General features: G+C 38.0%; 1 protein-coding gene across 1 annotated transcript; it reads right to left on the bottom strand.

The window, feature by feature from the left end:
• Window positions 1-8,422: 8,422 nt before the first annotated feature.
• Window positions 8,423-14,672, bottom strand: LOC113660818 (calphotin). Its single transcript, XM_027174618.2, has 2 exons — window positions 14,186-14,672; window positions 8,423-13,578 (listed from the first exon to the last, which is right to left on the bottom strand). Exon 2 carries the CDS (start codon window positions 13,415-13,417, stop codon window positions 10,568-10,570), a length of 2,850 nt encoding a protein of 949 aa, XP_027030419.2. The 5' UTR covers window positions 13,418-13,578; window positions 14,186-14,672; the 3' UTR covers window positions 8,423-10,567.
• Window positions 14,673-15,199: the final 527 nt, after the last annotated feature.

Here is a 15,199-nt window from a genome sequence, read left to right as displayed (position 1 = left end):
AGAAAGAAAGAGATGGAAAGGGAAAGAGAATAAATAAGAATTACTGCAGAGCTTATTAAATGACTTCTAGTTCCAGCCCAGTCATGCACGTGTTCCAGCCCAGCCCAGTCTTTCTTTCCTCGCACTGCACCCCGCAACCTCCGATCTACCAGCACTGCTCGACTGGTTCCACCATCTCTCAGGATAAGAGGTAAGTATACTACAAGACTCTTCTCTGTTCTGGCACCGAAGTGGTGGGATGAACTTCCCCTAGAGGTCCGGACAGCTGAGTCACTGGCTATTTTCAAGCGGCGGTTTGAAGACATACTTGTTCAGGAAACACTTCAACTAGCACTTCTTTCCTTATCTTTTGCATTTAAAAAAAAAACAAACAAAAAAAAACCTTGACACTTTTTCATTGTAACTTTGAACAAATGTTTTAAACTCATGGTATCTTAAGTATGTAACCCAGTGAACCAGCATTAATGTATTCAATGTTAGAGATTTAAGCACTTTTGTACGTCGCTCTGGATAAGGGCGTCTGCCAAATGCTGTAAATGTAAATGTAAATGTGTTTAAAATGAGGTGTAGTGGTGTGGCACATAGGAGGAGGAGGAGGCGTGATGTTCAGAGCAGCATGTAGGGACTGACACTACACACATCACAGTCAGTCAGTTCATATACAGCTCAAGTCCAAAAAACAGCGTATTTTTGCAAGTCGAGTTTTCTTGTCAGCAAAGCACATTCATTATATGTATAAAATCCCTATTGTTATTTCCATAACACTGAGGTTATTCCTGATGACAGACGCTACTATTACACAGTGCACGCCTGGAAGAGTCAAATGATTTCCACAGTCTTCTGCAGTCATCTGAATTTGCCCACGAATACAACATTTTATTTATTAAATGATGATGTCGTGATTTTCATCCAAGGGCATCAAAATAGGGGAAGCATAACTTCCTATAGTGGTATATGATACATATGTATAACATGGACAACAACTTTATATTAATGCTCAAACTCTTACATGGAATCTAAGATGAATAATAAACACAGCTATTCAATTTTACTTTACCAAGACAGGCTATAACCTTGGCCTGTCCTCTTGTTTAATTCTCAATTTCTCTGCAGGTATAAGCATCAAAAGACATTTCTAAATATCAGAATCAGGAAGCGACAGAATCAGAATCAGGAAGTGACAGTTAACTAACAGGATGCACTAATTTCCAGGGATTTCAGAACAGCGTAACAGTTATTGCGTCATCGGGTAGGCATGGCCTATTTGATAATCTAACCCTAACCCTAACCCTAACCGTAGTTTTTGGTTGTTTATTTGTTTTCTAAAATAGCTTAACTGTAAGATAATGAAGCATAATAGATATAAAATATCAAATCTACAGGTATCTGTATGACAGTTTTGTCCTTCATTATCCATCATAGGTATGCTCTTTTTTTTTTTGTAAGGGGGCGTTTTTCTAAGACTTCCAGAAACACGACCCACTTTATGTCGTGGTAACGAAACCGCTGGAATTTAGTGAATGCCGTTAACTAACCAGTGTTTCAGAAACAAAACAAAACAAAACAAAAAAATCAAGCAGAACTTCATACCATTGTGGCCTTCAAGGATGCCTGCTTTTTGCCTGCGGTTTTGCGTGTGATCCCACCTCACACCGCACGTTTGTGCTTTACACAATATCCACTAGGTGGCACTTCGCTAGCAAAACATTCGCTACGTCAACACACAGTAGCCAGGCCATAGCAGACTTTCTGGCACTTGGCAGTAACTAGTCTGAAGTCAGTCCCGTTACCCTCTGATACCTTCTCCCTTGACCACAATGGCCGTATTTTGTTCTCATGCACTCTTTGCATTCTAATAAAAGGGCTTTTTTTTGTGCTAAAAGTAACCTACCATAATCCCGTTCACACTCAGTGAAGCCATGCGACCAAACGGGACTCAAAATGATGCGCTAAAAACCCATTCTCCACTGAGTGTTATTCAAAACTGTGAGTACACAAACACCAAACACACACTCATTGACACAGGATCGAGATTTTTTACACAGGCTGCGCTTTTCTCCAAAAAGGGTTTTGGTTTTAATGAACAAAAAGCTTGATATGGCAGTGAGATTATTTGATTCTCATCATGTACATATCCTTGTCTGTGTAGGAATTTGGTAGCCTAGTGAGACTTTGATTAACACTCAGCTGTTGGAGTACAAATCGGAAGGTTGTGAAATTTTATTCCCATGTCCACCATACTGACACTGCTGGGCCCCTGAGCTAGGCCCTTAACCCTCAATTGCTCAGTTGTATAAAATGAGATAAAATGTAAGTCGCTCTAGATAGGGGCATGTGCTAAATGTGTGTATATTTTATGGGACAGTTTTGACAGAGTTCTACAGGACATTGACACTGTCAGGTGAACCTGCGTTCTCACCGCATTAACCCAGTTTTCCACTGATATAAGCATCAGTTGGACTCTGAAGCGTCTTGAGGGAATCTTAAAAGAGCTGAAAGTGTAAAATAGCAAAGGCCTGATAATATACTGAGCACATGAACAATAGAGGCCATAGGTGTGTCCTGACAGTTTAATTGTACATCATTTAACTACATTTTTTATTAATATGTCAGTAACTGAGCTATGCTTAAAAGAATCCTATCCATGACACCAGCTTTTCCTAGAGCAAACATTTAGCCACTAGACATTTGCTTTGGTGTGGCCCTAGTTATATGGAAATGGGGAATGGAAGCCTTTATTATCACTAAATATACATTACAGCACCATGGAAATCCTTTCTTCGCATATCCCAACTGAGAAGGTTGTGGTCAGAGTGGAGGGGCAGCTATAATAAAGCACCCCTGGAGAAGTGGGGGTTAAGGGCCTTGCTCATGGGCCCAACAGTGGCAGCTTGGCAGTGTTGGGCCTTGAACCCTGAACAACAACCCAGAGCATCTCAGAGAGCAGAAATGGGTTTGAATCAACATTTGGTCTAAAGATTTGAGAGAAGAACTTGTTGTTGTTTTTAAGATTTTTTAAGAGCATATCATTCCTAGTAGACTCGGAAAAAGAGAAATACTGATGAAACTCTAAAACTCTTAAATCCCAGAGTGTCTACTTTCATATGAGCTACTAATTAACACCACTTTGATTGAGACATGATCAAGACATTCAATACTGAACAGAGACACAACCAAAAAAGGTAAATTTTTGGTCCTCTAGGAGAAAAAGAGTTGAGACATGAACTTTTATGAAAATTATATATTTTTATTTTTACACACTCTGCTCCAGCCTGTCACATCTGTCCGTTATTTAAAGTATTCATCATCATTTCTAATTAATCTACAGAAAAGATTATGAAGAGATGATGTTTGGTATAAACAGATTTCAAGATAAACTGAAGCATTTTCTCCTGAGAGAGATAAGTCTTACATAAGAGAGAGGATGTGGTACAAAAAAGTACGCCCACTAGAAAACATTTCATTTTTCACACAGATAACATGATTACTCGTGAATTTTATGTCCTGCTATAACAGCCAAGATCTCTGTAATATGTTAGAAAAAGAGATTCTGTCTTTTTAAATGGATTTTCCCTTTTTTTCTACACAGCATGTATGAGCTGCAGTGATAAATACATGATAAAAACAAGCAAAAAGTTCATGACTGTTGCATCATCTTCTGGGAAATTTACAACCTGAACCTTACCGCTGAAAGGAAATACCAAGACAAAGAATAGACTGATAAACCACAAACATTTTTGTTAAACCCCCTCCAACCCTGATGACCTACATACCGTGTCTGCATGCGGACATAAACAAATACCTCACTGGGTAGCTGTCTAACCGTGGGTTGTGGGCGTGGCTAATGAAATTTTAAATAACAAAACAAAGTAAATAAAATATACAGTCACTTTGGTTACATAAGGTACATTATTAATGTTATTGAATTCTTAATTTATTTTTGACTTTCTGTTTCAGTCTCAGATCAATCAAAGGTGTGGATTATAGCAGCTCCGACTAGAACACGAATCACTGCTTCATATCAGTGCATTATTTTTAATTCGTTATCTGTTTGTTATCATTATACAAACACTTATTGAAATGGTTATGAATGGTTTCCTGTTAGGAAAAGTTTCTTTAACAGATTATGGAAGAAGTCAGCGCTGACTTTTTTTTGGTCTGGTGAGGGAACGCAAGGTGATGCATGACATGTTTATTAATACGTTTAAAAAATATAATTAAAGTGAGGAAAACCGTGGCTTAGTGTTTGGTATCTTCAGGTCGAGGAATTGTTCCACCTGTCCTGTGTGTTTGGAGTTCTCCTGGTGCTTCAGAGATTTCATCTGGGTTCTTCCTCCAGTCTAAACACATGTCTCTAGTGTGTATTTCTGTAAGTGTGTGTGTGATGGGTTGACACCCTATCCAAGATTGAGTTCCTGTGGGTAAGCTTCAGGATCTCCATGATCTTCTATAGGATAAGTGCTACAGAAAATGGATGGATGGACAGATAAAACAGACTTCAGAAACTCTTTCATCTACATGTAAAGTTTCAGTATGCAAACAAAAATTAATTTAACATGCAGATTATATTCCATGATGTCTTCATGTAACAACATTTCACCTTTATTTCCCCAAGTAGATCTCTCTGTAATCAGACTTTTAAAAGCGAACTGTTAGACTGCACTTCAGTTTGATCCTGGAAACTGGAGAAAGGTTAGCTAATTACGTGCTTAAACACTGATTAACCAACAGCACATCAACCTGCAGTTTGTTGTCATGGTTCAAAATTCTGCTTATCGGATGCAAAAATTCTGCCTTGTCTGTAACTGCCTTGTCATTCGGTTTCCTACACCTGTGGTTCGAATCTAATCAGAGTTTTTCTTTTTTTTCCCCTCTCAGAGTAGATAACACCTCCACCATATCACTTTAGCAAAGAAAGTATTTCTCTTATCTCTTTTACTGAAATATATTTCGCAGGACAGGTAAACATAAAAGAAATAGACAACGATTACAATTACAAAGAATTTTACACTGACATCTCAATTTAAAGAAAACATTAATATATTTTACTAAAATGATGTAGAAATAATTTTATTTTAGTTACTTTCTAAGTTGTCATATTGTTTAACAAACACTGAAGGAAAAACATTCGGTTTGTTAAAATATCTCTAAAACCTTGCTACTGTAGCTAAGCGTGCTGAGTCACGATTTATTACATAGTCACACAAATATCTGCCCCAGTGCTATCATAATCAACTCAAAATGCCGCGAATGGATAAATGAATGGGGAATTATTTTCTCATGATAGTATAATCACAGATGAGTGGAGTGAAGAGATGACGAAGTGAAACTCCTACGAGTGACTTTAACCTCAGACACTGATGTGGATGATAATCAACATGAGAACTTATTTGAACTCATGAGAACTCACTTGTTATTGCTCAGTAATGTACTGTAGTTTTTTCCTTCAATAAATTAGATTAAAACATTTTTTTGAAATGGAACATTTTTTCTTTTTCTTTTTTGTAGTAAGTGCTATTTTCTAATAGTTTACACTACAAAAATATAGAAAACGTTTTTTAATTCCCTCAATCTTTGCTTTTGTGACCAGAACATTGATATTTTAAACCTTTCCTTGTTGAGGAGTTTTTTAACCAAGAAACCTGCTTGACCGTTGAAATATAAGAGACAAGGTGTCTTTGTTTTGAGATATCAGAGACAATGTGCACTACCATAAGTACGACAAATTTCACTGTGTGGAGGAACACAGGAGCTACGCTACCAAGGTTAGTATAGTAAAAATTACATGATGACTACATTTGCTTTGTAAACATAATCATAAATCCTGAAAAACTATTCACGTTGACATTTTGTGGTCATTTATTTCATTTTATAGTTTTAGTAAAAATATGTGTTCCTTTTTACTTATAGTTTTTATTTTATGAAACTCATTTGACTCAAGACACCGACCTGCTGCATCCTATGAGTAAATCTTTGTCATAACTGAATGATATACTGATTCAAACACTGACCTGCTGAATCATGAGTGAAACTCAATAATAATAGAATTATTCACTAAATCAAACACTGAAAAATAAACATTCAGCTGCTTGAAATCCAAATTACAACACAGAATAAACAGAAAAGTCCTATTGTACTGTTTTATTAGAAAGATAAAAAGCGGGTTTGCTGTTTTAAGCGCCTGTATTAGCACAATATACCATTCAGCCGACCTTTAAAGCATCAAAGCTTAATACAGTTTCTGTTGACATTCCTGTCCAAGAGCAAGTAGTAATAATTTACTTCATTTTGCAAAAGACCTAAATTCTGTTTGATGAACATGAAGACCGTCAGCAGCGTCTGAACAGAATGAGTGAAATCATCAGAGAAACATTTTTAGTAGTAGAATACTATGTTAGCATGGTGACTAGCTGAGATACTGTTAGCTAGCAGCAAAACACCTGATTTGTGCTTCACCTTAATTTTTTTAATGATATTTAATTAGTTTTATTCTGAAATAAAATAAGCATTTAAAACAAGCAAAAACAAACAAATAAAACTTTAGAATGGCACGTATGAGAATTTAGGATTAAATCTAGGTTAATGCTCACTAATTTTGGGTAAAACCTTTTTATTTATTTATTTTTTTTTATCACAAAAATGATCCATTTTCATCACAGTAATTTGACTTTCAATCAATTTACAATAATTAAGAATAATAAAAGTAATAATATTAATAATAAATAAATCCATTTTGTTGCTTCGGAAGAGCTGAATACACGGATGAGCAACAGTCCCTGCGGTATATTTTCTGTCATCCACTTGTTTGAGGCGTGATGTTTTGAAAAGGTTGGATGTTTGCCCATGCAAATATAAGCGGCTCGATCTTAAAGCTCATAACCAGGATTTGATGAGAAATGATTTTAAGAAGCTATTCTACTTGAGAAGAAAAAAACAAAGGAAAAATTATTATGTAAGTAATTTGCACCTGTTGGTGTTGAGAGAAGCTGAAAACCCCCCCCCAAAACAATACCTTTACCTTGCAAAAGTATTCCAACCATTTTAATAGTCACCAGATTTCAAATGACACTTTCACTGAATGTTCCAGGAAGTATTTTTATTGCAAACCAACAAATCCTGATTTTTTTTTTTAAATGTATAACTAAAAATGATCCTTGCAAAAGTATTCAACCCTCTCACTACACCTTGTACATGGATCTTCAAGAACTTTAAATCTGTTGGTGTGAGTTCTTTCCAGGTTTTATGATGTTTGGGTTCTTCGGATTGGTTGGATTCAGAGCTAGATTTTGACTTTTGTCCACTGTAGAAGACACCTGTTTTGTTTTGACCTGGTTTTTTGATGAAATTTCTCCCAGGCTTTTTTTTTCATCTGTTCACTATAATTTTATCAAAAAGCACACTTCTGCTATCACTTTGTTTCACTGTAGATATGGTGAAGTCTGACATGTGTTACGTTTCTCTATACTGTATGCTAGCTCATATGTTATTTGGGGTGACAAGTCATTAAATCCCCATGTAAAACACTGTAGTCATTGTGAACAGTGTTATTTTGAAATAATCTAGATTTCTCTTTAGTCCACACAAAGACCCAATGTCTAAACTAAGAAGCTTCACAGGCCCTTGTCCTGTCCATCTTTCTGTCTCTCTTAGTACAGTATGTTAGTCACATCTAGTGGCAGGACTTGTGTATAGCAACTGAATAGAAAGCTCTACTTGTTTTGAGTGGAAATCTCCATCGTTGTCATGACAGGAAAGAGTGAGACCTGCAATCAGTGGGGTAACTTGATCTTCACCTTAACTGTTGTAACATTTCATAATTTCAGCCAGGTAAATTGATGTCTATTGAAGAACAGCAAATTGCAAAATCACTTCCAGGTGAGAAATGGACAGCTCACATACGGTAAATACCAACAATCTTAAATCAGCTGAAAAAATAGGTGTAATAACATCTGCACAATACAAGTTTCTAGGCTCAAAATATGATTTTTTTTAATTACATCCATAAATTCTGATCGGAAGCTATTGACAAGGCATTACTCTGCTCCTCATTAACAGCACCTGAACAGCTTAAGAGATCAGAGAAATCTTCTTTGATCAGACACCGATGTTGGAATGTTTATGAGATTCCAGTTCCAGTTCATCTCAAAGATGCTCTGAGCAGGACACTTGGGTTCTTCCAGTCCAACCTTCACCTCCACACCATGTCTTCATGGAGCTCAGGGGCTTTGTGCACAGAGGCATTGTCATGCTGAAACAGTGTTTAATCTGTTTTTACTTTTTGTTTGTTTTTAATGTGTTTATTTCTGGATTTCTTGTGGTTCTTTGTTTGTGTAACTGGAACAAAGAAACACAGAAATTACAAGTGGAATAACAATGATTTCTAAAAAAATTTTACACCACATTGGTTTGTCTTAAAATCCATTTATTTATTTATTTGTTTGTTCAAATAAACACTCATTTATTCCTTTAAACCATAGACTTATCATTAATATTTTCCCCAGATGCAAATTGTACCTGTATTTTCTTAGCATAACTTTTTGATCCATTTTATCTTCGATGATTCCAAATAACACCACATGCTACTAATAGGCTGATAATCGATATTAAAAGAAATTTTTTAAAAATATTTCTTTAACTCAGTCACTAAATGCATTAAAAACATTTATAAGTTGAAATTAAAAGTTGAAGATAAATAGGCCATTTCTATTGCATGGGAAATTGCTTTTTTTTAAATTTATTTTAAGCAGTAGCAATGTAAATATTTGAAACTATAATTTATTTATGTGTTTTTAATGTATTTATGCATAACAGTTACATGAGTGAGCTTGATGATTGATGTGTATGGTTGTGATGCCTATAATGTATGACGAAATACAAATAACCATTGCATCTTTGTCACGGAGTGCAAGAAAGAAACACATTTACAGGATGACTAAAGAAACATCATCTGAAAACAAAGGCTGTTAAAATATCATATTAATAAATTACTCAGGTTTCATCCAAAAGTCACTTCCTCCAAGTCTATGGTCATGAAATCCATCTGAAACTAGAAGCTGTTACACTTTTTTTTATTTAATTAATCACGATTCCTAAAAGCATCTTAGATATGTGCAGATGATTCTGATTACGATAGTATTACACAACAAGAGTACATAGCCCTGCATTCACACTAGCAAGTAACAAGGGTGTGTAGTGACTGCAGTGGGTGTGGCCTGTCCAACATTCTAAGAAACAATAATATTTATATATTTAGCTTCTAAAACTAACTGGATAAACACAAAATGAATAATAAATGAATCAATGAAAATTAGTTGTTTGATTCATAGGCAGAGTAGTAAAGCAAGCACACTATACTAGCCACATGCACGTACCAGAGAAAACAATAAATTCTGCTACTTTCTTTCAAGCTTTATTTTTTCTTTATAATGTCTCAATACATGTTTAACTAATAGTACAATTTGCACATCAAACAGTACTTGGGATGTAATTGTAAGTAGGAACTAAAATGTGGGTAAGGAAATTGTTCACTTTAGCCAATTGTTTGAGTTTGTTGCATTCAAACGTACAATTTATATAAGATTGAGAAAATCTCAGTTCAACTGTAAGTGCTTTTGTCACTGATTGCTACCAATGATATTCACAGAATTGTACCATGCATGTACAAAGACAATGAGCAGTCACCATTCTGTCACTTGGTAGAGTGAACATAGGGTAAAGGACACTTAGACCTGTGAAACATTTAAAAAATAATGTGAAAGGCTAAAAACCACTAAAAATAACTGCTAAGCAAAAAGCTAGGATTGTCTATGCACTTGTATATCATCAAACCCTTAGCTAATTACACTCCAAAGGAAAATAAAAGATCTGGCACACTTAAGGGTCCTTTCAGTCACTCTATTAAAGAGGGATTCAAGGGGAGTTCTGAAATATAGAAAGTATCCAAATCCCTCTTAAATTTACACTTTAGTATGCAACTCTGTAGGCTTCATCCCAATTGCAAAGAAAATAACAATATATCTGCAGTAAAAAGTGTGAAGGTTAGCACTTTCCCCATCCAACAAGGGGTAACCATGATCGGAGGCTTCTGTCTGCTCGTTGATGTTTCACTGGTTGATCCACTTTAAACAAGAAATCACACTCATGATCTTGATACTCAAGGATTCTGGGAATTTGATTCTCTGCTGAAGCTGGATGATTGATTTGAGTCCAGAACTGGAAATGTCTGTGAAAGTTGCATCATTGAAATGTTCAGCTATTAAATCAGTGTAGCTGAACTCGCTTTGTAATCTTGAAGACATTTCACCAATCATTTGATTCGCTTTATAATCCCTTCATAAAATATTTTAGGATTATTTCACAAATGACACACAATAAGAAAGAATAATTAAAAAAAAACCCATCATGCCACTGGGGAGAGTTTCCCAGTCAGAAGTTTATCAGTTGAGAAAATCTTTATATATAATCCAATACTTAAAACATAGAGAAAAACTGGATTGTCTTCCAACTGGATTGCCACAAATTAAATCTCTTACTATTGCAATTTCAAAGTACTGTCTCTTCAATACATCTAATCAGCATGTACCCGGGAGCAGCAGTTTGGCCTTCTGAAGTTTCTGAAAAATAAGCGAATAGGATTTCGCCTTTGTCTGCCTCTTTTTCCTTTTCTCTCATCCTTTTTCCTGCTACCTTTTGCCGAGCTACACCGACTGGATGCTGACAATGCAGGTGGGGTGGAATGAATAGGAGTGGAAGTGTCAGTGGTGCATAAAGGCAACGTTTGATTGGATGAGGTATCATGTGGTTTTATTTGCTTCTTCAGAACCTGTTTCTCCAGGTGCTTCTGGATTGCTGAGCCCAGGACAGATACCTCAACCATGGCACCATAGACTTCCCATGTCATGCCTTTCTCATCCCAACAAAGTTCCTGTACTGGTTCAGGTGGGTCCTCTGAACATGATATGACCCTTGGCTCTGGCTCTGGGATCAGCTCAGGTGAGCTTAAGATGATTGGACCCACGAGAGCTGTGGCACTTGACCGAGTTTCTACCCGTAGCTCAGGAGCCCTGGTTGCTATAGGTGTCATGGGAGCTGTGGCAATTGAACGGGTTTCTACCTGTAGCTCAGGTGCCCTTGTTGCTATGGGTGTCATGGGAGCTGTCGCAATTGAACGGGTTTCTACCCGTAGTTCAGGTGCCCTTGTTGCTATGGGGGTCATGGGAGCTGTGGCAATTGAACGGGTTTCTACCTGTAGCTCAGGTGCCCTTGTTGCTATGGGAGTCATGGGAGCTGTTGCAATTGAACGAGTTTCTACCCGTAGTTCAGGTGCCCTTCTTGCTATGGGGGTCATGGGAGCTGTGGCAATTGAACGTGTTTCTACTCGGAGCTCAGGTGCCCTTGTTGCTATGGGTGTCATGGGAGTTGTGGCTACAGTGTGAGTGTCAACCTGTAGTTCAGGTGCAGTTTTGGCAACTGGGGTCATGGGGGCTGTTGCAACTGACCGAGACTCTATCTGTAGCCCTGGTGCGACTGTTATTATGGGTGTCATGGGAGCTGTGGCAACTGAATGAGTTTCGACCTGTAAGTCAGGTGCAGTTGTTGCTGTTGGTGTCATGGAAACAACTGAACGAGTGTCTATTTGCAATTTAGGTGCAATTTTAATAATGGGTGCCCTGGGAGCAGTGGTCACTGAGCAAGTCTCAACCTGTAGTTCTGGTGCAACTGTTGCAATGGCTGTCATAGGTGCTGTAGCAACTGATTGGGTCTCTACAGATAGCTCGGGTGCAGTTTTTGCTATGGGTGTCATGGGAGCTGTAGCAACTGATCGGGTCTCTACAGATAGCTCGGGTGCAGTTTTTGCTATGGGTGTCATGGGAGCTGTAGCAACTGATCGGGTCTCTACAGATAGCTCGGGTGCAGTTTTTGCTATGGGTGTCATGGGAGCTGTAGCAACTGATCGGGTCTCTACAGATAGCTCGGGTGCAGTTTTTGCTATGGGTGTCATGGGAGCTGTAGCAACTGATCGGGTCTCTACAGATAGCTCGGGTGCAGTTTTTGCTATGGGTGTCATGGGAGCTGTAGCAACTGATCGGGTCTCTACAGATAGCTCGGGTGCAGTTTTTGCTATGGGTGTCATGGGAGCTGTAGCAACTGATTGGGTCTCTACAGATAGCTCGGGTGCAGTTTTTGCTATGGGTGTCATGGGAGCTGTAGCAACTGATCGGGTCTCTACAGATAGCTCGGGTGCAGTTTTTGCTATGGGTGTCATGGGAGCTGTAGAAACTGATCGGGTCTCTATAGATAGCTCGGGTGCAGTTTTTGCTATTGGTGTCATGGGAGCTGTAGCAACTGATCGGATCTCTACCGATAGTTCGGGTGCAACTGTTGTTATGGGCGTCATTGGAGATGTAGCAACTGATCGAGTCTCCACCAGTAGTTCAGGTGCAGTAGTTGCAATGGGTGTCATGGGAGCTGTGGCAATCGAACGAGTCTCTATCTGTAGTTCAGGTGCGATTGTTGTAATGGGTGATGTTGCAATTGAACGAGTTTCTACCAGTAGCTTTGGTGCATTTATAGCCACAGGGGTCATGGGAGCAGTGGCCACTGAGCAAGTCTGTACTGCCAGCTCGGCATCCTTGGTTTCCACTGGAACCAATTCACTCCCTTCACCTTTGCCCAGCTTGTTAAGACAGTAGGGGAAGAAGAAAGCAGTGGAACCTTCTGGAGGGGTCATGGGGCTGGTGGCTGCTGAGTGGTATATAACCTCTAGGCTGACCTGTGTCTGTATGTGCTGTTGTTGTCTAGGTAACTTGTCCCAATCTGAGTCGCTCTTTTCCAAGGATTTCCCTTGATTTATTGCCACATCGCTCACTGTTTTTTCTGACCTCTTAAGATCCTCTGAGTCAGATGAAATGACTCCCTCTTCAGATTGGGATTTGTTCTCATATTCACTTTTAGCTTGTGTTTCTCCTTTGTGGCTCTCTCTGCATTCATCAGTGCTTTGCTCTGCTGAACTATTGTTGATCAAACAAGTCTCTTGCATTTGGCTGAGTTCTATCAAGTCTGCCACCACCTTGGATACATCCAGACTGTCCTCCTCACTCGGCACTATAAACTCAGGATCGGCGTCACTTTCTCCAATACATTCATTTTCCTCCATTTCTGTCTCCGGTGACTCATGATTGGTTACCAGGATTGTGATTTCTTGGCTGGCTTGTTGCAAGTCTGATTTAAAGCGTTCCCTACGCGTGGGTCCTTCACCTGATCCAGGGCTTAAATCCACCACCACTGTTGAGCAACTCAGCACTGTTGAGTGGATCTGACCAGCTTTGGGCTCTGCAGCCTGGGAGTCGGCATGGATCTCTTCAAGGGCCACTGTTTTTGTATGCTTGCAAGATTCGGGCAGTTTGTTATCCATCATGATGTCCTTCACTATGGTCACACAGGCATAACTTATACCAAAGTTAATTTTGTGATTATTTTTTCAAAACAGAATATGAACGTGAGAAGCTGAGCTTCTAATCATTTGGAGATAGGTGTATCCTTGGCATTTCCATGTAGTCCCAGAGCTGTGCACATTTTCTGAAAATGAAGAAGCGAGGTTATACTTATTTTAAATGATCATTAACTTAATTAAATTACCAAAATTCTTGTTAAGTCATTTAACATGTAGTTGAGTTAGCGTTATAGGCATTTAGATATAATTATGATAAAGGGTTATTTATGTATACATTGATTAAACAAAACATTTGTAAATATGAGATATAAAGAAAACAGACAAACAGATATAAAGTAGTTTTTAGTAAAACACGAGTAGTGTTCAGGCAGTTTAGTAAAAATATCCACATTAACTTGTTTTAAATTTTTCTTATTCTGATTTATTTTAAACTAAATCAGTATGCGTAAAATATAGGATAAAATGTATTTATTTTCAATAGAAAGATTTTTACATATCACAGATCAGCTGATATGTTTCTAGTCAATGCCATTAGGTATGAGGAAAAAAAAGAACAACGTCATAAGCATGTATGCACAGAATCAGATTTGGCATATTCTGCTTTACTACTTGGTGTAAAGGAATGCTTCATACACCACCTGTCTGAATCCATTTTAATTGAGATTATGATTTGTACAGAGATTACTAGGCATGCTGTAAGAAAACAGAAGCGGTAATAGAAATAATACATACCTGTATTCTGAGCACTAGTATTTCTGTTTAGGTTTGGTTCATCCCAATCAAGAAAAACAACATGTATCAGATCCAAAGCATATTTATCTCTGTTTTGAGGTTTGTTTTCTAGAAGCCTTCGTTGTAGACGGAGGTCCTTGGATTTCAGCGTTGTCTCTGAGTATTGAAAGCTTCTGATTTCCTGTTTCCCTGGAAACAAGGCTCAACCTGGCAGAGAGCGGTAATGCAATGACGAAGACGCTCCAGCTCTTTAATAAGCTGCAAATGACATTGATTAATACATGAGACAATTCTGAATGCAAACTGGAGTGTTTGTCGTCAAACAGTCTGAATAGGCATTAAGTTCTTTAACAAATTAAAATCAATAGTTCACCACCAGCTCTGGTGAGACGGTAGTCTGATATTCTTTATCAGTCATTATTTTGCCACAACATTGATCAGTTTATAAAGTCAAGAACCATGCATAAATACAAAATGGGCATGATTCGTGTTTTGCCAGTGTGTTACTGGGTGAACAAGGAATACATATGATTCTTTGATCTGAGAATTTCTTCTGTGTGGGTGTTAAAAACACGATTCTTAGTCTGGACGCTCTCTGAAAACAGTTCCAGATCTTACACAACTCTGTTGCCTAGCAACGTGCCGTGTGGATGTCGGTATCATTGGATTGGCGGGTGGTGACGGTGATGGAGGTGCGCGTGCATGTGTGTGTGTGTGTGTGTGTGTGTGTGTAGTGGGGGGTGGTATATATGTTCAGGGTTTTTTTTGGAAGAAAATAAAACATAAAAAAAACATAAATAACTAGAAAGAATTTGTCATCAGTGATTATACTCGGAGAAAAAAGAAAAGGCAAGTGAGTGGGAGGGAAGAGAAAAGATGGAGAGAGAGAGAATGAAGAGGAGGTGAAGATGCCTGAATAATGAGCCATTAAGAAATGCAAAAATAAGATTTCAACATCATGGAAATCTTCTTTTAAACTTCCATAGTTTTGGTTGTGTCACATAGACTCATCGG

This window comes from Tachysurus fulvidraco, chromosome 10, assembly GCF_022655615.1.
Source record: "Tachysurus fulvidraco isolate hzauxx_2018 chromosome 10, HZAU_PFXX_2.0, whole genome shotgun sequence".
NCBI classification, from domain to species: Eukaryota; Metazoa; Chordata; class Actinopteri; order Siluriformes; family Bagridae; genus Tachysurus; species Tachysurus fulvidraco.
Note: the sequence above shows the minus strand (reverse complement) of the source record. Positions and strands in the feature narration are given on the sequence as shown.

Excerpts from the sequence above, each read along its gene's own strand:
- LOC113660818 (XM_027174618.2), bottom strand. The coding sequence starts at position 13,417 with ATGATGGATAACAAACTGCCCGAATCTTGCAAGCATACAAAAACAGTG.